General features: G+C 39.2%; 1 protein-coding gene across 1 annotated transcript in view; it reads right to left on the minus strand.

The window, feature by feature from the left end:
* znrf3 (zinc and ring finger 3) overlaps nt 1–24,774 on the minus strand; it is a 78,697-nt gene that overhangs the window by 13,465 nt on the left and 40,458 nt on the right. The window contains exon 3 of the mRNA XM_088618072.1: nt 490–564. Coding sequence (XP_088474198.1) covers nt 490–564 — 75 coding nt within the window. The remainder of the gene's footprint in view (nt 1–489; nt 565–24,774) is intronic.

Raw genomic sequence — 24,774 nt, forward strand, 5'->3', positions numbered from 1 at the left:
TTTTTTTGTGTTCCAGATTTAACAAAAGTAACAAGACCTGTTTTGGTGTAATTTAAAAATTACTGCTCCCCCACAACTTTCAAAATAACTCTTAGCTGGTCATTAATTATTGTTGTACAGACATGGGGCAGAGGGAGGGAAGACACTACACCAAAACCTCCTATAAAAAATCATTTTATCCACTTAAAGGCTCACTGGTTCAATTCAGTAATGTCACTGAAATACACATAATGGAGTGAGGATGCGAAATACAGCACCTAGAACAGAGATCGTGTTAATTTCTAACCTTATTCCAAAGCTGTTTTAAAATAGAAACAAACACCATGCTAAATGCTTTGAAAGCTATAATTAACAAGCACTGGGGGCTGAGAAGCTATAATATACACCATCAAATATTAGCTAGCACACAAACCGTCTAAAAAGGTACAAGTACTTTTGTACCTCTTGAATGGATGCTTTGCTACAGTACAACTAACGTACAAGTCATACCTGATCAATCGCATCAGGGTTTTCAGAGACATCAAAGATGACAGCTGTCGCCCCCCTCTGGACTGCACGTTTTGCCTGCAGGAAGAAGAAATAATTGAGAACTGCGTAGAGATCATCAAGCGATATGTTTTTAACACAGCCTTTGTTCTAAAAAGATACCCTACAAAGCTGGCTGATGCACCTTATGGGAAACAGTGATGTTATTCAGATACTTTGCAATGATACATCTATACTTACTTTTCTCTATCAGATTCTAGTATAAAGAGGCAAATACTGTGACCTCAGACCTTCACACTTGTCCATCTCTTGAGTTAGGTTCTCTAGTATAAGAGTTCTTTAAACAGCTGTAATGGGTACAAATGGCAAACATGCAATCTTACACTTGATATTTTCAGAAAGGCTCCTGATTAAGGTACTCTTAAGCCCCATAAGAAGTCTTAAAAGAAATGTAACAAATGAGAATAGGCCCTTCAGCCCATGTAGCTTGTTTGGGAGTTAGTAGCTATTTGAAGCGCTGATCTCACCCAGACAGTTTTTAAAAGAAGCCATGGTTTTAACTTTGACAAAATGACTAAGTACAGTAGCTTGTTCCATACTCCTACAATCCTTTGATTTTGTCTAGCATAATTCTAAAAATTGTTTCTATACCCATTAAAGTAAGAGAGGTTAGGCTTGTTGATCTACAACTTCTTGGTTCATTTTTTCCCACCCTTCTTATGGATGGGCACTACCAATTTTCCAAAGTAACTTTCCCAGTCTTTAGGGGCTGAAGTGGAAGAGTCACATCAACAGCTTCTGAATAACATCTTCCCAGCAGTACTCAAGGAAACAAGAGATACCATTGTGAGTTGGGAATTAATTATTTCTTGAATGTTTCTCATACCCAAAAAACATCAGTGTCTTCTATGCCGACGCTACATACTGAATGTTTTTCTTCTGCTGCCTGAGGTATGCGATTGACTTCTTCCTTAGTGAACACCAGAGTAACAAACTCGTGCAGTACATCAGCCATTTCCCTTCCATTTTCAAGAAGTTTCCATGAATTGTCTCAAAGATATTTCATTTTATCCTTGACAGTTTTTACCATAAGAGTGCTTAACTTATTTTTGACCTACACTGCAATATTCCTTTCTAATATATTTTGGTACCTGTGTTTGCAATCCTCGGTACGCGTTTTCTTTAACTTGAAAATATACATGCAATGTATCTTCATATAACAAAATAATTAAAATTCACATTACCCTCCTCAAACACTAGGTTTATTTCTTGATGTATAATGGTTCGTTAATTGAGTGGGTGCCTCACATACATTTGGAAAAAACTGTTTCTTTCCTTGTCTGTTCCACTAGAGGTCCACCTTGCCCTTCTAGATAAATGAGTGACAAGTTCATGCATGTAAGATGAATTTTCTTCTGTGTGCAACTACAGTTTATAATAAAAGCAGAAACAGAAAACCACCAATGAACAGCAAATATCACACCTTAAATATATGCACCATCCTACTTTCCACTTGCTGATGAATTGTATTAAAACACAACAGAAAATCCTCCAAACTAAACAATCCTTTTAATGATTAGAAATCCATTCCTCTAATTTGAAAAACGTGAAAAGTGAAAAAGATCTAAAGCCAGATATTTTTAAGTATACTGATTATAAGATGACCAAAATTAGTAAACTCTAGCATGAATCTTTAAATCCAATTAAAACGACATGAAATGCATAATTTGCCTCCATGATTATGTGCAAGTAAGCATTTTATTTCCAAGACTTTGCTGACAAACTCCCCTTGCTTCAGTCCAAAAAATAGATGAACTAAAAACATTTCAAAGAGAAACAATGCCTGTATAACAATGCACAGAAAACATTTCTTATATTTACATCTACCAACTCTTGACTCAAAGCTGCATTTCCTTGACTTTGGAACCAGAACAGTATGTTTGGGATCAAGTTTATCCCTGTAGTTTTGAGCTTTCTGGTTCCATTCCAACTCACTCTCAGTTTAATAAAAACGCTGTGAGATCAAAGTGGCTGGGAGAGATGTGCTTTAATTCTGTTATCGCTTGGATGATAGATGCGGGCGGCCCAATCAGAAGTGCTTTGAGACACAGGACAAAACAGAGTGCCAGGGAATGAATTTGTTACGGCAAATAGATGCCTAAACATTTTACATTTATCTGCGCATGACAGAATTTCACAGTTCTATAGGAGTGATTTCTGATTTACTGCTCGTGAAAATGCTCATTAAAGAACCTCCGTCCATAATCTAGTATCTCTCAGATGAATATATATGGATGGAGACAGATCAATAGACTGACAGGTAATGCCTGCAATTTAGTTCAGTAGCTAAAGCTCGAAGTGAGAAAGCTTTTTATGCCATATCCTTAACATAGTTGTTAGTATGCAGTCCCTGAGGGAATTTCTTGGTTTAGTTTGCTATGAAACCAGTAAATTGCAGGGATGAACAATCTGCATTTAATCTTAATATAAAATTAAATGTCAGTACAGAGTGCACTTGGGTGGAGTTAAAGATAGGCAGGGCCTGTATTTATGTAATACTGTAGGAAACATTCTGAGATACAGCATTCTACAGAGCATCATACAGGGTCTGCTAATAACCCCGGTGTGCTGGCTAAATTCCTCTCTGGTTGTGCGCCGTCTGGCCTCCATAAAGTTGCCCCTTAATTCAAGAGGTGAAGAAACGACTCAGTTCTCCATGTAATCTGCTGTTCAGAGCGGATGCTGAATGTAGAATGCCATATATCAGCCAGGTGGGCAGGCGGATGCTGCACTTCTGTAGTGGTTTTTATTGGGGTTCCCTTCCTTGAGAACCATCGAGATGAAAAGCGCTGAACAAATGCAGGGAATCATCATCAACCTAATTAATCCTGCTGAGAGGACAAAGAAGTACGAATGTGTGCAAGTCAGCCTATGAACACATTTTGTGCTCATTTCCATCTATCTGCGGACAACGCCAGTCTGCGCTGGCCTGTTTCCACATGCTCTCACCTCATTGCTGGCCAAAGGAAGTTCGTGGTCTGAAAACAAGACAAAAGAGGCCAGGACTCATATTATTACAGAGTTCAAAGAGGAAGCAATTTGTGGATAGAAACTTTTCAGCGACTGTACTAACAGTTTTAAATAAACTTCCAGTTAGGTCACAGGGAATGATTCACTTGACACAGACAGAGGAGTGCATACATTCTTGTTTAATGCATCTGCTTCCATCTTTAAACCACTAGCAATACAATGGTTCTCACTGTTGTAATGCGAATCTCATGTAGATTTTAATTCTAATGGTTTCAAATTCGGAGCTCCATCAGATCCAATTTAGCTTTCAATTAATAAGGATGTTCCAATGTTCCAATGTTCTGCACCACCTAAAACCACTGCTGTTTTGTTCATAGAGCATGTGGAATTCAAAGTATCATAAGAGGAGTCGAGAGCTTATCAACTTTAGCTCATTCTTGCAAATGATGGCAACAAGACATAACTAATGATTTAACTTTCAGTTAAATACTGTATATTTAATTCAAAATATTTTTATTATCCTGGTGTTACTCGGAAATACAGAATTAATTTAAACTGAACAGTATGCAAGCCATACCAATGTCATTCACCTCCTACAGCATGCAAAACGCATGCTGCTACAGTATTTATCGATGAACAAGAGCACACCAACTTTTGAATTATCCAACCTGAAAAAGCATCACTGTCATACTACAAAGTTCGTGAAGACTGACGGCAAATACAGGCGATCTAAAGATTCCGTAGAGAATGTAAATAGAAACATGCTCAGTTCAGCACTCCCACGTATCAAACGTGGGATCGTTTAACGCTGCTAAATAATTGAGATGCAGGTCTGTCATGAAAAAGGTTCAAATAAACGTTTAATTGAAAGACCCCATGCGCAGTTTTGGAATTTCACTTATTTGTAAATACAGCACTGGAGCACAGTTTTTAAAATAGAACTCTGGCTCTGACATTTAGGTCTGCCCAAGCAAACTGAAGTTGTATACAGCGCAAGAACGATGGCTTTGCTTTTTTTTCTATATTTGAAACCAGTGAAAGGCTCGCCCCTCTGGGGGAAATAAAGCATTCCTTCAACGAAACACAGATCATCTCTTCCTTCGGCCTCTCAGCAAACTGAAACGCAAATTCTGTGCAAGTATCCACAAAGAGGCTAACGTGATGGGAAGGGAAACGGATTGGATATGTAAAAAAGAATGTGTAGCATAACACACACTGCTGTTACAAAAAAACCTCAAGTGGTTAAAAAGTAAGGTTCCCTTAAAGACTGAGTACAAAAAAGAAGAAATCAACAGACTGTGATCTTAAGCTGTGATATCTGAGCAACTTTTTATTGCTTTATCTTCTTTTATTAGTACTGGTTAAAGTGTTTGTCTTCTTTTTTAATTTTATATACCTCATGATCAAAAAGAAACTGGGAGAACCACCCCACCCCCCCCAGATCAGTCTCAGCTGTAGTCCATTCAGCACTGCCTGCCTCTGCCCCTTTGATGTTTGCGATCCCAGTTAATAATTAATAGGCCTTGGTAAAAAGAGCTTAAAAAAAGAAAGAAAGAATCCACATTTAGGCAGCCACTGCAATGTAGGGACTTGCCTGACGACAGCAAAAATGCACCTAGAGGCACGTAGTAGGCCACACATCACTTCTCCACAGTTTTAAAACATTTTTTCCCTTTTCCCCTGAAAGTCAGGAGGCTGGGGTGCGTGGAGGCCTACTTGTACTGTACTGTATATTGCACATCTTCACGGCACCTACTCACTCAAAGCAAACCAAATTCCGCGTGCAAAATGTGAAAGAAATTATACGTGCACATGTACAGTATAAGCACATGGTTTCTGTAACCCTGATGTTGGTTTTAGAACTTTTATTTTCTGCATTTCATTTTGGGGCTTTATTACATAGTGGACTGATTTGCTTTTAATTGGTTTAAAAATGTAAAAGATTAAGAACAGCAACCCCCCACTAAAAAGCAAGCAACAACAGAAAAACAGAAATAACTTATTTTAGCGTGGTCCATGTGTTGGCAGAACATCCAGCATCCTTTTTTCCACTGAATTGAACAAAAAGATTCATCCTTTTTCCCCCTTAAGTGTAAATTACAGCATAAAGCATAATCACCAGCAAGCGTTTTAAAAAACTGGAGCAGTTGCTCACCTAGAAGATACTTTTAGCAGATATCTTTTTGCAACAGTTACTTTATAGTGGAGTGATCACAACTTTGAGAAGTACACTGATCTTAATAAACTCACCAAGAATAAGTTAACAGCTAAGCACAGGTCGTCTCTCTACGTTTATAAGTTTATTCCTCCTTCCTTCCTCTATTCTGCCCCATTCCTGCAGACTGTACATAATAAAGGAATTCAAATTTTTCTCCCCCAGTCACACTAAAAACACAAACACATAAACAGTGCTTTACCATATGAGTGTTGAGGACCAGAACACCACTGCGGCTATTACACTCTGATACTAACAAACACGTCACTATGTCACATTTATCGTCACTTCGTTGGTCAGTAACTAAACACCAAAAAACAATTGTAAAAACATTAACCAAAGAAACAGCACATTTTGCTTCTTTACACCTAATGTGGTTTAAGGGAGAAAAATGAATACACAGTGTGAATACTGAATCGCTTCATAAAGATTTGCACAGCTAAAAGCAAGAGATTACTCACAAAAATCCCACGCTTAATATAATATCATTCAGTTCCCAAAATAAAAATAAAAAAACATTTAGCCTATTCTTACAATAGGAATTCGATGCTTGGAGCATTTCCATTACTAATAATTTCCGAAATTTGCAGCAACTACCAAAAGCAAACAGACACAAAGTCAACATCATGGCCAGGCTGAATTTAAAATCTTGTTGGGAGTGATAATTCCAGAGGAAGGGAGCAGTGCTTCCGAGCTAGAATGGCTAGCTCAGTGTGAAGAGAATTCATCCCGTGTTTTCCGATCACTGATCTGCTCTCCAGGCTTTAGTTAGCCCTGACCTTCCAGATTCTACTGGCAGGAGATGAAAGTGCTTGAACCGCAAAGTCAAGCCCCCTCAACAATTATACTTTTTTTTTTCTTACCCCTTTTACTGCACCATCCCCCCCCCCCACACACACACGTACACACGAAACTCAGCCTCCCCCTCCCTCGCCATCAAGAATACCACCAAGGCGACGTGCACGCGCACATACACAACCTCCCTTGCGCACGCACACACTTTCTCTCTCCAGTGCAGTCTTTTTAAAGCACACGCACGAAAAGAAAACTGACACAATCTTCCTTTCAGAAACGTATCAGGCCGCAGCCTGCACCTTTTACTAAAAAACAAAATCATGCGTGGTGAGATGGGGTTAGTGGCTGGCCCAGGCTGAGTGCATTTCTAAACTGAACAGAAAGCACTACACCTGCACAAAGGAGTTAAGGGGGATCTGGTAGAAGCCCTATATGGCAAATTCTATTCACCCCACTACAATGGGATATTTCACCACCTCCCCTCCCCACACCAACATCTAAAGTCAGAGAAGTCTGCTTTTAAATTCCAACTCTCTTTCTCCACTGGTGTAATTAAGGCAATTCATTCTTCTGAAGGTTCCTCTCTACTATTATACTGTAATTGTATGTTGCCTCCTGGCTCCTCTATTTTATTAAAAGATAAAGGCATACTTTTCTCTCTCAGTTTTAAGTTATCTATAAACTTTTTTTTTCAAATAAGGTGCCAAGGGATTATTTACATTCCCTGAATATAAATAAACCCAAATTTCTAGGCCTGTAATTAACTCTTTTCTTTCAGGAATCTCTAAATGGTGCTTTGTGCCTTTCAATTTATTGGCGTTTAATTATTCTTTGGGGGCATCATAACCCAGGATCGTAGATTAAAAGCACATTTTTTTCAAACAAATCATAATTTACATCTGTCCTCTCTTCTTGCACTTGAAATAAAATAGTCCTTATTGAATACATGGAAAATAAGACTTGGAAAAGAGGAACAAAACAGTCCAAGAACAGTATACAGTAAGTATTAATAGAATTAGGGTTCCCATGACATGGCTACCCCTAAGTCTCTAATCAATCCCCCACCACACACCCCATTCTATGCTATTGAGAACATGGTAATTAAAACATCATCAGGCTGGATGTGAAACATCTTGCTAGACATTCTCGTCAGAAACATGGAAAGACTTTGTTTAGACTAAACCATTACCACCTATTTAAATTACGCACTTTACAGCTGTTTACATTGAACACTCTGCAGAAACGCAGTGCTTGAGGATGTATAAATTCTCCCTAGCAGAAGTAATAACTATATTTGCAAACAGAATAAGTATTTAGATTTAAAAAAACCGGCATGTTTTCACAGGGGACAATTAGTAACTGCTTTCCAGATTTTGTTTTAATAACGTTGGTATTACTTTGCACATCAGGAAAAACCAGAGCACGGAATATATTTGGTGTGTTTTGCTGAAATACATTTAAAAGCGATGTATGTCCACATTAAAAGCCCTCAAGCTTTGTTTGTTTTTACGCGGACTATAAAATAAGAAAGCCCTTCTTTTTTCACCAATGGTATATAATGTGTACCGGATAAGTTCTGCCAGGTTCAGAGTTTACGTAGTGATGCAAGAGAAGGTACAAAGGCTGGACTTTGCATGCCCTTGGGTTTAATAAGATTAAAGTTTTTTTTTTAAATGTTCCCTTTCACTATTTGATTTTGCTTCAGAGACTGTTACCGGTTGACCAGTAACATATACTGTACTAGCTCCTGGGTAAATTATTTGACACAATAAGGCCTATTATAGATAAGACAAACCTTTATTAATCACATGAGTGCCAAACACATTGACAAGTGATTACTTTGAACTGCATTGTTACATAACCTAGAACATTCTACAACCTATTAGTTTGTGAACTGTTCATGGAAACCCATAAACAGCTATTAACTTTTTCACAAAGGCACATGTACACTCTTGAATACACAAGCAGCGATGCATTACCAATTGACTATTATGTGAAATGTTGTAAGCAGTTTACAAAAAATGACTAGTAGAGAAACTGTGCAAGGTCATTTAATATACATTCTACCCTAAACTAGTGAAACACAAAACAAATGTCAGATTTGATATTCAATATATTGAAATGAGCTGTGCAACCACACAAACACAGACTGTTACTTCAACTCATGATTGCAGCCCTTGTGCATCACAAAAAAAAATTTATAAACAATAATCGCTTTTAATAATAAAAAGTGATTAAAATGTATCCTTTGAGAAATAAGCATGCAATCCACTTTTTCTTACCCATTTTCAGATTAATAACAACTCTGAAAAAAATCATATCACAAGAAAAACTGGTTTAAAAAAAGGATCTCATCTAGGCAGTCAGAGTACCAAGGAACTGCCTACATAAATAGATACATACCTTAAAACCCACACATTGCATTCATGCATTACTATTTATGAAGCTTCTGTATTATAGCACTGGGTGCTAAGTACTAAAGTAATTTCAGGTTTGCTTATACAATAAAGACTTTGAAGAAAAATTGGATACTGGCTCTTTAAAAAGCTCTAAAAGGCAAAAGCTATGACCTAGTTTGATCATGATTTACCCTGATCTGTGTATCACAGCAGAAAGGAACACTATCTCCGTGAGGCAGCAGTGTCACTAACACTTGATTATGGTATAAAGTCACCCCTCCCCGCCCCACCCAGCAAATAAGACAGAAGGGTATATTCTTTCCTCCCTTGTCATAAATGCACACACAGGTAAATTCTTAACATCCACGGTTTTGTAGTTTTTTTCCCCCTGTCTTGAAAACAGACAAGCACATGCTTATTTTAAAATGTAAAAAGCACAGACAGTGCAATGTGGAGAAGGCATCTCCAAAAGCAGAATGCTACCACTCGTTTTGTAATAACTTTTGACATTTATAGGAGTTATTTATAATTTTACCCATCCTCTTGGCCAAAAACACAACAAGAGCCGTCCAAAAAAGGTGCCAATCTCGTTGGTGGCCTAGTGAAGTAGTGCATAATTAATGTACAATAATTTCCGGCCAGGCTTCAGCAGTTTTAACCCTGCAGGGCTGTGCCTCATTTCAGAGTCCTGATACCAACTTGGGCTACAGGCCATTTTGGCAAAGCTATCCACAGAAGGAAAATCGAGAGCTTTGTTGCCAGTTTCCCTTCATCTTGGAGAAAGACACTGTACAGCATGAGTGTTCTGAACATAGCAAAAAAAAAAAACAGTCTTTTGGAACTGCCCCAGAGGAATAAACCAAAGGCCTTCATTAAAGAAAGTTTCTCCCTCAGCCTTCCTTCAGAACGAAAAGAACCGTCTTCTGGGAGCAGAAAGAATGTATTGAGACAACTACTGAGAAATGGGGCTGTTCATCACATCAAGAGCCGTTAGAAATGTGAGATTTTCTCTTACAGCAAGGTATGACAAAACCTTACCAAGTCCCACGAGGACGGCCCTTTTGATCGTTCTTTCCTTTGAGTTCTTTTTCTCCCTCTCTCACCAAAACATTATATGCACATAGAGGAACAGCTGAACGTGACAAAAAATCTGATAGCCAATGATTTGTGCAAGTATGTGTAAATGATGTGTATCACTGAATTACAAGAGGTTATAAACAGAAAACAGAAAAGAGGCATTTTGAAATCCATGCAGATGTTTAAATAATCTCTGGATTGCTTGGCCCACACCAAACGCTCTAAAAGATTTTCAGAACAAACTGACCACACGCAGTTATGGTTGCAACAAAATGTATAATAAATGCAAATAATGGGCCACAAACATTATTTGGTTATATATATATTTCCTTCAAATGAATTTGTCATATATCTATATGACAACTCCAGAGTGGTATCACAAACTAGAGGTGAAGGTCTATTTTGTTCCCCTTTGATGCAAGAGTGGTTTTCAACATGAGCCGTGATGAGAAAATAAACTTCCTTGCAAGCCTCAGCGCAGATTAAAGAGGAGAAAAGAAGAAAACTATAAGGAAGGTCAGAGCAATTATTTGCAACTGCATGACACTTCGTCCTACATGTCTGACAGGGGAATGGGTATGCTTCAGTTGAGCAGTACCAGTGGACACATGGTTGACTGTGGGAGGGCTCAGAAACAACCTCGAACCCTGGCATGCTCTCGCAATCTCCACCAAGGCCCAATGCACAATGCAGTGTTGCTATTCAGCTGCAGTTGCATAATCAAGAATTATACAATTGAATTTCACTCTGTTTGTACTAGGGGCACCACCAAAAGCCATGGGTGAGTGCTACTTGGCAAGAAGGGAAATTGGAGAAAAAACAAATCTGTAACAGTATTTAAAATAAGATAAAAATAATCTTAAAACAGTGTTTAGATTCCCTATATTCTGGCATTATAATTAAGCTTAACGTTCACCTCTTCCAACTTTACTTTCTCCTCATTCCTATTGAAATATTAAAAATATCAAATGCAGTTCCAAGGCTCAGAAAGGAATTTGGCACTTTAACATTTTGTTGTTGCTGATGTTGCATTGTTGCCTTGTAAGGAACTAAAGTCCTCTGTTTTAAACTCCAAAAAAGAAAGTTAAGGAATGCTTCAGGGCGCGGAGAAGAGTAGACCATAAAAAGGGAAGACAAGGTTTTGGGTTGCATGCTGTATTATAGTCAAGTTCTTCTCAACAAGGTGGCTGCGAAGATGACAAATTACATTATGAGAACATTAATACAGATAGTGCAGGTGCAGTGCAGTGTCTTGCAATTAATTGTGAAGCAACTCTTTATTTCCCCTCTGCTCTAAATATTGACCCATTGCCAAAACAGAAAGCAGAAGAAAATGTGAGGTTGGGGAGGAGTTTGGTAATGAAAGACTTAATGTCTATACCACCAATTATAGGTCATTTTTAGGGGCTGCGTCCAAGGCTTCAGGCTCCAAGTGGAAGATGGAATTTGGAGTAATAGGTCACCAATTCAGAATGTCGTTCAGAGGGAAGAAGAGTATGGACAGGCAGAACTCCAGCCTCAAAGCTGCAGCATAACAACATCTGCTGGGCTGTCTGTTTGATGTTAAGAGTTCAGCTCCAACTTGCATGCATGAATTGCTACACTGGAAGCAAAGCCTTGAGTTCTTTAAATTATTCACATACAGGAGGCTGGTTTCAGTGTTTTCTAGATCACTGCGTGTACAACTGTAGTCTGAGAGGACAGAAGGCTCGGTTTTCTTGCTCAAGTTAAAACAAAACAACCGAGGCCTGGAAACCAACCCCTCCTCCTGAAACTCCACTTTCCCTTCAACCCCCAAACAAAATTCCAAAACAACTGCTAATCAAGCGGGGCAGAGTCTGAAAGCTTGTAATTGGTGCAACATGATGGAAGCTCAACAGCCGGTAATGGACAGCTGCTAATTAAATTTCCTCTTGTTTTGTTTTGTTTTTTTTTATGGTGCTGACTCCCAACACTCGTATCTGTAGAATGCAGTGCTGTGTACAAAAAGGATCCAAACTGCCCTTTCCTAAGTTTATTTTCATTTAGATGAAGGGCATTCTGTGCTCCCCTACCTAAAAAAGTTCCCCCTTTTAAACTTAAACACACATAAAAAGTGGTAAAACTACAGAAGTCCTGAAATCCAAATCCTGAAAATGTCATTCTTGCTATGACAAAGGAGAAGAAAAAAGTTTCTTTTCAGTTTCATTTAGACTTTTTCAGCTCGGAATGTTTCTTTTTCAAAGCAAAAACATTTAAAGGCACAATTTTATTCAAATTATAAAAATACCCCCCCAAAAAGTTGGAGTTATGGTTTTATCACATCAAGCTGGGCTTTCATCTGCTATGAAGAGCCGTGCAGCTATTGACTAAGTAAAAAAATATCAAACCTAAAAGGGCAAAAAATCTTATGATTTCTAAAATATACACAGGTTTAAGAGTTAAAATTACAAAAAAATTATTCATGTATTATACAGCTTAGATCAGGGTGACTTTCTATGCTTTCTCTTTTCTGATTTATATATACGGTACATTGTGAAGGTCAGGTCTCGAGACTATTGGATCAAATCCTGCTTGAAGCACAGTCATTACCCTTGAGCAAATGTATGTTAACTGCTCCAGAAAAACACTTAGCTGTATAAAAAGATACTATCCAGGTCAGTGTTGTAATGGAGAATTTTCTCTCAATTAACTGATCAGTTTTAAAAAAAAGATTATTTCAATTTAAAGAGCTGGATGGGAAAAAAATAAGCATCTTTAAAATGCATTTTTGATTGGGCAGAAACGAAAACGGGGAAACTGTAAATGTGGGTATTTCTTTAAAATTCAAGCCAAAAATCTTGAAGAGCTTACATACACTATTCATTAAGATCTACAACTAAGATGTCAAAAAGATGAAAGCTCTGTTAATTTGCGGTTTAAATACAGAACTAGCACTGTCCAACATCATTTTAGTAAATGGGCCAGCTCTTTAATTATTCCTCAGCATCTTCAGGGACTCTGCAAATCTGTTGATTGCTGCAAATCACAATTTTAAAGAGTCGGTCATTATCTACCACTGATAAAATGATGTTTCCCAGAATTGCAACAAAACAGTCAGACTAGTAATTTTGCAACATCATAAAGGTGTGATGCTGTGACAAAAGAATTATGGTATGTGGGATAATACCGTACATGTGGTTTTTCTCTTGTCTTTTATTTAAACATACAAAAAAATCCCTTCAGTGTGGAACTAAGCAAAAAAATAACAAAGCCCTTTATGGTTTGTGGTCAGACAGCAAAGCAGGCCAACTTGCCACACTAAAAAGAAAGACATTCAACAAAATAAGCATATGAATGAACTTTGCATTTGCACAGTACAGCATCCCTCACGTAGATACAGAGAATACTATAGAATACTGTAGCCTGTACCATCTGCTGTGCCACCACGTTGCAGCTACATCTGGTAGGAAGGAATCTTCTAGTGCACCAAGAACCATAACCATGTTAAACACCATATAAGATAATGTAATTTATAAGGAGGAAGAAAGAGATATAAATGTGCAGGTTGTGGAATTATGGCAGGCAATTTGAAGACCCTAATTAAAGGGGGATACACTATGCCTTCTTCTTCTCCTAATCTTTTCCCTTTGAGCTGCCAGAGGGACTGTGTCTCTGCTTGCATAAAAGAGGTTCCATCTTCCTTTGTAATGATATCCGCTTTTGGGAAAAAAGTGTTCTCTCTGGGCAAACACAGCAGCAGGCCAGCACACTGTCTTCAGAACTTTAGAGCCCTCTTTCTCTGGGAGATTTTTAACCCCTAAGTAGCAAATCGAAAAAGAAAAATTCGGAGGTGGGCATTAGAAAAACAAGTCTATTTGCAGTAGACACTCCGCTCTCACAGAGTTTAAATATTTCAAAGTAAGAATCCCTTTCTGACATATTTGCATCCTTCAATCCTAATCCTAGTTTTTGATCCAATATGTACAGAAAACACCTCACCATTGGCTGTTGGAAATGATCAATTTCTGCTGCCTTGGGTGATTGGAATAAAGTTCACATTTTTATTTCTTTGTCGATACATGCCCAAAATTAGGAGTGCCAAAATCCTAATTCTGGGGAACAACTTACATCTGGTTTACCTTCTGAAGAGGGAGAGCTAATTGCTTTGGGGAATGGATGAAGATTTAATGAGTTTAATTGATGAATGCAGAAAAGAAGCAGTAACAAAAGACACTCCTTTTTTATTTTTCTAAGACGCGCTGGAGAAAAAAAGGTTTCGGTTCCATAGGCCGCCTACTTCTTTCAACTTCCCCTCCCTTATTCCCCCCATTTTTCACAATTTCTTAATTCTCTTTTCATAATTTCATAATTCCAGAGAAATAAAAATGAGCAAAATGAAATGAGCACAGAGCACTGAAGTAGGGGTGCAATCTCCTCCACTGGGTTTGGACAGACGTTTAATGAAGAAACTGCAGCTCAGCTTTGCACAACTGGCATTGGAGTGTTTACATGCTCAGATACCCGTGAGCTGCATTTATACTTTTCAACTGTGTCAGAAAGACAGCCCCATCCAAAGCTCAATTATACCTCTGATCTCCACCATCTCTTGTGTTAAAAAAAAACAATCTATTAGACTTCCTGCGTTTTGTGTATTCTATAATCAAGCTCACAAGAAACAACTTCCCCTGCCGCATTATCTCAAGATTAAAGAAGAGACAAGTGCGTTTTCTAATTAAAAAGTAACAGACGTAACAAGCGGTTTGCATATTAAAGGTATATATCAAAAGCAAAGATCTGCATTCAAGTGGGAAAACTAGTTGAGCTAGGAACTGTTGGTTTTGCCTTCCAATTAGAGCACAAAAAATAATTACAATACGGTGCTTTCCCAGCCAGGTAAATGAAAATTGTAATGCACAACCCGATAGGACTACATTGAGGAGTTTGGAAAGGGGCCACACGGCTGTCAATATAAGGAAGAAATGGGCGTGAGTCCGAGGTCACCTATATCAGTCAGATAACCCTGTGCATAATAAAGTTGATTTTCCAATGTGGTATCCTGTGCTTTTGTGTTGTTCCTCTTTTTTTCTTCTTTATTTAATCATGCCACACCCTGCCCCTAAATACAATGCTTTGCTTTGATATGGAGCGCTGCACAGAAGGGTGCTCACAGTATAATGCAACACAGTAGCGCTCCTCACCTTCTCCAAGGAATTTATTACAGCAACAAGAAACATTTCCGCAAGGAATCAGCAGGTTGAGAAAGCAAGTGCAGCCGCCTGGAGCCAGATGTAACCTAAAGTGAACTGTGCCGTGCACTGTTCAAAATAATTGCCAGCCGAAGCTGAACTGTAAATTGCCTTGGGATGAAGCAGAAGCACTGCTAGTGTTGTGTGGCATGAGAACAGGCTGAATATGGCCAGATTCCAATAGGATGGGAGGAGGAGGGAGTGGTTGTGTCACCTTGGCCCAGCAAGTCGTCCTCAAATGATCTTGGGAGAGGACAATATTGATTAAAAGTCTCTTCAGAGGTCATCTCCTAACATCTTGCATGACAGTCTAATAGCTCATATTCCCTTTGTTTGCATATGTGCACTAATAGCCTTATTCTGTATGGGTTCTCCAAGATTGACTTTGGCTTCTAATTATACATGGCAATGAGGGAAAGCCAACATTAACGCTTCTTTGAATCCATTGGCATTTTTTTTCCCCATTCGCTAGCCTCTGCCAATTCCAATGACAGGCCAGTGATGTTTGAATAGAACAAGTCACAAAAAATCTAATAAACCTACTATAAGAGGATGCAAGATAAGAATTATTTAAGATTTCCTCTGGCTTATAAATTGGACACTCATTTCAGGCTCCACTTCAGTGAGATATCGATATATTCCTCTGACAGGAAGACAATAGCCCAATCTAATTTAGTCCATGAACAGTGTGACCATGAATAAAGAAAGCTCAGTGCTTCTCCCTTTCCAGGTGTGCTTGTGTCTTATTTTCCAAAGTTCTTGCCTCTCCCTCCATTAGCTCAACCTCTCAGGTCACAGCTGGCCAGCACACCCCCTCTGCATCACAATGAAAGGCTTAAATCACAGGCCACCTTCCCCAGAGGACTCCTCATGAAGAGGACTTGCACAGCCCAAGCCCTCCGATGAATGTGGGTAAGACCCAGCACAGCAGGGTTGCACAGCAAGGAATCCGAGAGGGACACAAAGCTCTGGCTTGTGGTGAAAGCAGCCAGTAAAGATTGATTAACACCCCCTGCACCACCTCCCTCTCTCTTTAATTTATGCCCATCCCAACCTGCCCGGCTCATCCAAGCTCCTCTCCCCTTCCTAATGTGCACAGCTATTCATACTCTCGGCAACACGCCGCTTCTTAAAATATTTTTACCAGCAAGCTTCCCACAGCTGATCTAAGCTACTCCTGAAGACTGTGCACTCCTTTTGAAGTTCACAGAACAAAGTGAGGGAAAAGCTCAGAGTTTAAGAGTTCACCCTGTAAACCGACAATTTAGACGCGTATTGGCACAGCCCGATTAAAGATTTAAGTCCTACCACAGCAGCAGTGCTCTGCGCTCCTTAACTTACATTTTCCCCCCTCTTTTTCTTTTTTCTCTTTTGCGTCTCAAGTCCCCATGGTTTCTTCTTCTGTTTCTTTTTTTATAGAGGCCCGAGTGGCAGAGTATAATAATACTCATTGTGCTTTCTATTCAAAGCTGAGTAATTCTACTAGGGGGACGGCTCACTTTGAGCCACATGACATTAGGAGCTTCCCAGTGACCATGGCAACAGACTCAGTGGGTTCCCAGCCTGTGAACCCATGATTTCATACACAGGGGCCATGTAGATAAAACACGGCCTACTGGGAGAGGCTCTGCCTAGCAAGAAAACATTCGACACCCTGCTAGGAAAATCCAGTGAGATAATATCTGCAAGTTGAGGCAAAAACAAATGAGGGAAAAAAAGGCCAGGAGGCATGTTCCCCATCCTTCTCCTTCCCAGATTGTTGGAGCAGCCTATCAACCTATTCAAAGTTCATCAGATCAATAAATTGCGGGGTCACTCTATTCCCCTCTGTAGACCAAACCATGTTAAAGAAGTATTAAGATGAGTGGGGAGAGAAAAAAAAATCCTAGGGCTCCTATTCTTGCCAGCAAGATCCAAGCCGCTTCATTTATTTAAATATAACATTTTCCATTTACCTCAGGCTACACAAAAGTGTTTTGAAGAGGGAAGCATTAAACCTCAAATAAATTAAGCAAACAAACTAAAATATTTTATTACATGTAAGGCTATGGGAACACTTAAGCATTTAAGCAAATAAACTGAACTTATTAGAACTAGAGGATCATCTATATGAGAACTGTACTCAACAAAGAAGTAGTACAAATAATGTGTGAGTACTGAAACTGGGATTAAGTTATTCATGGAGTACCACGGAAAACGTTATTCATGCAATAAGCACCATGGAGTAAGTTATTCGAGGAGTGTATTAGAATTATTGTTCTTTGTAATTTATATCAATGATCTATGTTCTGGGAAAGTCAGTAAACTGTTCACTTTTGTAGATCGTGCGGTCCAAGCTATTCAAAATCATCAAAGGCACTGGGAAAGTCAACCAATGGACTTTATGGGACTTTATACAATTAACACTGAAACACTTGTAACTGTGTGGAAGTGCATTTAAAACTGAGAACAGCAAGAAGTTCTTTACCCAAAGAGCAGAGGAATTATGGAGGAACAGGGTACCCAGTCTTGTTGTGGAAGAACAGTGCTGTGGCTTCCTTCAAGAAACAGCTAGATGAGATCCTCAGATCAATCTGCTACTAATTAGCGAACATTTGTGACGTTTTCTTGCATTCTTAAAAGCTTGATTTGTAAAATGGAAGGTTAGGCATCTGGGAGTAAACGATTTAGTATTGACTGGTAAAGAATCGAAGCCTCCCTTGCTACATGACAAACAGGACTGGATGACATGTGCTCTTAAGCGGAATATGACACAGGACATGTAAATCATTTACATTAAAGAAGGAAAAACAGGGCAGCACTAATCACGGTCAGTACCAGGTATGTGCAAATAGCAGGGACACTCATAAGCAAATATGAAAACCACCAAATAACCAAAGAACCAATATGAAAAAGTAGGTTAATTGGCCTATCATTCTGCTGTCTAAATACATTGTCATAAGGAACGCCCTGGGATTTTTAATAACCACAGAGAGTCAGGACCTCGGTTTTTCATCTCATCTGAAGGATGGGGTCTTTTTATAGTATAGTGTCCCCATCACTATACTGGGGCATTAGGACCCACATAGACCACAGGGTGAGCTCCCCCTGCTGGCCCCACTAACACCTCTTCCAGCAGAAACCTTAGTTTTTCCTAGGAGTCTCCCATCCAGGTACTGGCCAGGCTCACACATGCTTAGCTTCAGTGTGTTGCCAGTTCTGAGTTGTGAGTGGCTGCTAGCTGTGTGTGCTGCGTGTGCTACAAAATAAAACAGTGTTTTCTATTCCATAATCACTCTTCACCTAAGCACTAAAATCCAGAGGCAGTTATTGCACTGAAACTGGTGACGAATGTCTTAATCTTCATCCTAGTCTTCATAGTCTCAGAAAAACTATGCTGATGTTTTTTAGCTTGGACCTTCCTTGCAATCACAAATTACAAATAAGCAGTTGATGGAGAGTTTCCACTGATTAGAAGGCAAAATCCTCTTGTAAACAAAGCTAGCCTTGATCAATGGTCCAGGTGTCAGAATTATCTTCTAACTGAAATCCAGTCTGACCAATGATGAAAAATCTGCCTGGGACATGAGATTTGTGAACAATACTTCACAAAAAAAACTGGGACACAAACAGTTTTCTGCACTGCAAGCTGCAATATTAACTGAACCACAAAAGCAGTGGAAAGGTGAAAGGTAAAAGGAAAACAAAAACACATTCTTGACCTACCGCTTTTGTACTGCAAAGCCCTTAAGAACACATTCTTTTCCATTGCCTCAACATGATAATTTTGTAAAACAATTTTAGGTCTTATAAAAATGGTATTTGGCAACCATAAGAAATCATTAAAAGAGTCATGTTGTCACGATATCACGTTTATATGACGGATCGAGAAAAAGATTAGACTAAAAAAGCTTACTCTGGTTAATTGCAGAGTCAGGGAGCCAAGAGATTTGTGAAGGGTTCTTTTAGCAGGTTTGGTAAAGACAGGTAGGAGAAGAGGAGGCTTCCATCATGCAGACATTTTTTCTACAAACGCAACTCTCTCCCAGCCTATGAAAACATCTGCAGTATCCTTATTCACAAAGTTGGCTGTTTATGTGTGACCAACTCTTAAAAACTGAGAAAACCTCTAACAAGATGCATGTTACAAAGAAAGAATAAAGAACACAGATCGTGACATGCGAAGTCTTTCATTCAAATTTCAGAAATGCTTTGAAGACTGCACCACTCTTTGATGATACCCATTCTTGCACACCAATGTGCTTTTGAAGGCTTTATAAGAGAGAAGCCAAATGCCGCAAGGTTTCAGCTTAACAATACGCTTGTCACTAATGAACATAGAAAATCTCCCATATAAAAGTCACGCAGTCTTGAGTGTTTAATTTTACTTCACCAACAATATGAAAAGGTCCTACTTAAATGTCATACTTAAATGACATTCAAATGCACTTTGATTTAATAGAGTTGGTCATTTTAAATTAACTGTAAATTCTGACAGACCACTACTAAAATGAAAACAATTACAAGGTTGTTAATGTGAAAGTTCATACCTATCTACTGTATACACACTGAATGGCCATATCAATTCACAAAGCACAACACAGATGAAGCCCACTCAGCATCTGGGAAATGATCTATTGCCTCAACAATTCTGAATTGACTATGTCCTTGCATTTGTAATGTGTTCCAGTTAATTCAAGCATATATACACACAAATGCAGCTACAAATCAATAAACAAATCAACATTCGAGGTCCACTTATTACTTGATAAGAGCATATCACTGAAACCAGTGCATGCATACATTTTTTAAATCAGCTCCTACTGAAAAATCCTTCCTCCAAAAAAAAACATTTTAACTGCACTCCAGAACACTTTACTCCAGAAGTTGTTCAGAAAAACAGTCACATTATGTAGGCTGTTCTCAGCAGGAAAAGCCATTAATGCTGAGCAATAATTTGAAAACCCATCTCACAGCACCTTGGTAAGGTACTATACAAAATAGGTTCACAAGCCACACTGCACACCCACATAATTACAGCAAAGTGCTAAAATACATCTCAAATCAAAACATCTCTGCCCACATTTTTTAATTAAAACAGAGCTCTAACCACTCACTCTTTCAGTTCAGATGGAAAACACATTACTTTGTGCCAGGTGAAAAGATTTTCACTGTTTAGTCTCCTGCTTTCAATGAACCAAACAGGCAAGAGTTATTACTCAGAATAATAAAACAGAGCCAGAAACTTATCAAAGGCCTGTAGAACACTTGATAAAAGCTCGCTTATCTTAAAGTTCTTTGATTATTCTTACCTGGAAAAGTAAACTTGAAAGATACAACTGCTTCATAGCAGGGCTTAAAAGTTAGGAGAACACTCCGACCCACAAAGATTTTGACATACACATCTGTAGGCAACATTGACTGCTGTTTTCTTAATATTTCATCTTTTTATACTGCTGCTTTCTCTAGACATGTAGTGTGAAGTACTACTTTTATTGACACCTTTTTATACCATTGATACCATTTCATAGAATTCATGATATGCTCTGCTGTAGGTCTGTTTTGCCATCACAATCAAATGATCTTTGTGAAAAAAAAGACTTTCTGTATTCCAACCACTGTCGAAGATTAACCAGATGTGGCTGCAAAGGAAGGAGACATTTGACTAGAGCAGCAGCAAAGAATGCCGTGAATCTTTTGTGCTGGGAAGATTTTATCAGGCTACTCAGTCGTCAAGCGTCAAAGAGCTTTAAGAATTACCACTCTGCTGTCTGCAATTTTTGTCCTTTTGAAGACACTTTAAATTGAACCATTTCCATCACTGATGAACCCACACAGCTTCTGTGAAGAATAGGCCAAATGTTTTACATCTCACTTGCTAATCAATGCAAGAGTTACTAGCCTTTAAAAATGTAACTTTCATGTCAAAATGTACCTTGAATGAAGCAATGAAGCAAGGGGCAGCAGCATTTTATTCCTGTGCCAATGTCTATTGGCAAACCACATTTCCATAGGCCTTGTTAATAGGCATTTCCCCCTTTTTAACTGCTCCCTCTCCTCCTTTATGCCAAAACCGATCTTGATCTGAAAGCTACTTAGCTATGAAAAGGAGCGGCTGTTTGCTCTGCCCCATCATCAGACTTGTCCATGACATGCGTCACATTGTACAGGACACTTAACCTCAAAAGAAGACAAGTACATGATCTATAATTAATAGTGACTGATGAAGAGTTCTGGTGGCCTTAGATGACAGCAAGGAACCCAAAAGCTGTCCTAAACACAACTGCCTGCAAATCCCGCAAATTCACATGGGAAATGTAGGGGGACAGTTAGCCCTTCTGTTGCTGGGTCTGATGCTGCCATTGCATCTGATATCTGCCAGCCTGAATTTAACAGGGTTCCATCCCCTGCTCACACTGATTGAGATGAACGGCCCCTGTCCACAGACTGGCACAGACTCACTGCTATTTGTCTGTGGCCACTGTAATTAGAAAGATACAAGCAGCAAGCTACTGAGATAAAACAGTCCATTTGAGGCAGTCTGACATAGCTTATGGACTGGCGCAATGCAAAGAAAGGAGAATATCAAGATGGAAAATTACAAAAGTAACTAACGGCATCTGTAACAATGCCAGAATTAAGTGTTGTTGCCCAACTGCAGTCTAACACACTGCCATTCAAGTCAGCTGTTTGAAACAACACGCATAAACACCAGAAAAAAACTTGCATTTTTAAAACAAAAATTACAAAGGCGATAAAAGCGTATTGTTTCAGTATTCAGAACAAACACAGCTGAACGGCAAATTTAATTCTCCGTGAAGGCTGTTATAAAGAGAATATGCAAGAAGTGTCAAAAGTCAATAGTAAAGCCTGTCTTGTAAAAGAGCAGAACTCTTTGTCTTAGTCAAAGTGTCTCTTGTCACTCTTTGTAACACTCACCTTCCATAGCACTAGATTCAAAGGTTGAAGGTTAACATTGGGTTCAACTCTTAATATTTCACAGAAGAATGTTAGGGGAAATGATTACATAAGTATTATGTATTATACTGTGTATTAATCTAGTGTATATTTCTATAGTATATATATATGCTATACACAGGTTATATACATATAGCATAGGCATGTATGCTGTACACATCTTATATGCCAGCAGCCATATCACCCTGCAACTCACAACTGGCAACCCACTGAAGCTAAGCAGGTGTGAGCCTGGTCAGTACCTGGATGGGAGACCTCCTGGGAAAAACTAAGGCTGCTGCTGGAAGAGGTGTTAGTGGGGCCAGCGGGGGGCGCTCACCCTGCGGTCCATGTGGGTCCTAATGCCCCAGTATAGTGACGGGGACACTATACTGTAAAACAGGCGCCGTCCTTCGGATGAGACGTAAAACCGAGGTCCTGACTCTCTGTGGTCATTAAAAATCCCAGGGCGCTTCTCGAAAAGAGTAGGGGTGTAACCCCGGTGTCCTGGCCAAATTTCCAATTGGCCCTTACTGATCATGGCCTCCTAATAATCCCCCTCTATGAATTGGCTACATTACTCTGCTCTCCTCCCCACTGATAGCTGATGTGTGGTGAGCGTTCTGGCGCACTATGGCTGCCGTCGCATCATCCAGGTGGATGCTGCACATTGGTGGTGGTGGAGGGGAGTCCCCATTACCTGTAAAGCGCTTTGAGTGGAGTGTCCAGAAAAGCGCTATATAAGTGTAAGCAATTATTATAATTATTATATCACACACACTGCTGTACAAGTGTCTTTTCACACAATGCTTTCCCTATGTAGTGATCGTCTACTGAATGTTTAGCCATTGTTTTCAGGTAACAGTACTCATATTTTGTAGTTCAAAAATGGCCTGTTATCGTTATGGATGTCTAAGTGAGGAATAAATTGTATTAGTGATGAGGAACACCTGACCAATAGATTTCATTGGTTAATCTGATGGATTAGTGATCAAAACCCATCATATTAGCTCTTGTCGTGTAGATTACCTTGAGTCTTTCAGATTTTGATCAATATGAACTCGAAATGACAAGCTTACTTTCATCTCACCCAAACTAAGATGTATTCATAAAAGTTAAAGTAAACCGTTATAATATCAGAGAAGGCTAGTGGAGGCTTAGATCAAATTGCTAATGCTGTAACATACATATACTGCAACTTGATTGTGTTTATGACATTTAAGACTTTTGCTCAGCACTTTCTATAATTCATATGCTCTGTTCAGGTATGACATGCATTAGTACAACAGCCAAGCGGAAGAGACAGATCTTTGGTTTGGCTGCCAACTAAATAAGCGAAAAGCTAGAGTGCATTTTTCACTGCTGCTTCAATGCACTCTTCCCCCACTGATGTGCCCGTCTGTACTGTGAGGGCAGGGCTAGACTAAAGAACACTGCAGTAGTACTATTTATCCTTAAAAAGTGTCAGATAAAGTTCAGACAAGGGCCACTGCCACACTACAGTGCAGATTGGGACAAGCCCGAGAAAAGCAAAGCTTCGTGTAAAGACTGGCAGGGGTAGATTAGGGCGTCTGGCAACAGTGGCTGGGAAAGTGGCCCCCAGCTGTGCTGGGCCCAGGCAGGGATTGTCAAGATGTGACAATGAATTCCACTCTAATTATAGCACTGTCCTAAAAAAGGAAGCCGTTTTGTCCGTTCTAATGAGGCTACTGATGTTGTAATGAAGATCATTTTCAAAAGAACTTGCAGCAGCCGGCCGCCGAACCCGCCTCCGAGCAAAGGAAGTACAAGGAAAAACAGCACAGCCCTGTGTTTGTTAGGCTTGTGAAGCCACGGCATTTATAGAGCTGTCAGAAGACCCTGGATATCAAGGCTAAAAATGTATACAGTAGTAAGAACCAGGAAAGGATTAATTAACACATTTTCACTTCAGTTGCCTTAACTTTCTACACCCAGAGATGTACAACTGTGAGACGATTAAGTCCTGTGTTCTCATTACTGAAAAATCCTTACTATCATCAGTGATATGTCTACTAAAGTAGGACATTGCATCTGTTAAACCCACATTTCTTTGATTCTAATCCTGGAGTCCATAAATGCTACTTAAAGTAATTAGTATAATGTAATTAGTAAAGCTAATCAAGATGCAGAAGCACACTAATATGCAAACTAAGCCTGTTTTGTGAATTCAAATGTTCTCTCCTCAGTGGGTAAGAAAACAATTAATCTTTTTCATGTCCACACAACTGGGTTCCTGATTTTAGGAACTATAAGAGAAATAAAATTGCAGGTTGTAAACCTGAGTGAGGTCAAGAAGGTTAAACTGCAATTGCTCAAACGAATTGCTTCCTGAAAACAAACAAGCAGGCCTCACCTGCCCACCTGCTGTACTCCAGTGACCAAAGCAGACACAGCCTTTCAAGCTGAACTGTGCTGCTTTGATTTTTCCAGATTAATTAAGCAGATACCAGCTGTGTATTGAGGCACACCGGGAACCACGCTTTTAAGAGCATGGCCTCGCTTGTGCAACACTGCTTTAGAATAACCGACAAAAACCTCATTCCTTCACTGTCCTAAACCTGGCTTGAGCTCTGCAATCTGACAGCAACTCCATCATCTGTAAGAAGCT

Source organism: Lepisosteus platostomus, chromosome 24 (assembly GCF_059453375.1).
Source record: "Lepisosteus platostomus isolate fLepPlt1 chromosome 24, fLepPlt1.hap1, whole genome shotgun sequence".
Lineage (NCBI taxonomy): Eukaryota > Metazoa > Chordata > Actinopteri > Semionotiformes > Lepisosteidae > Lepisosteus > Lepisosteus platostomus.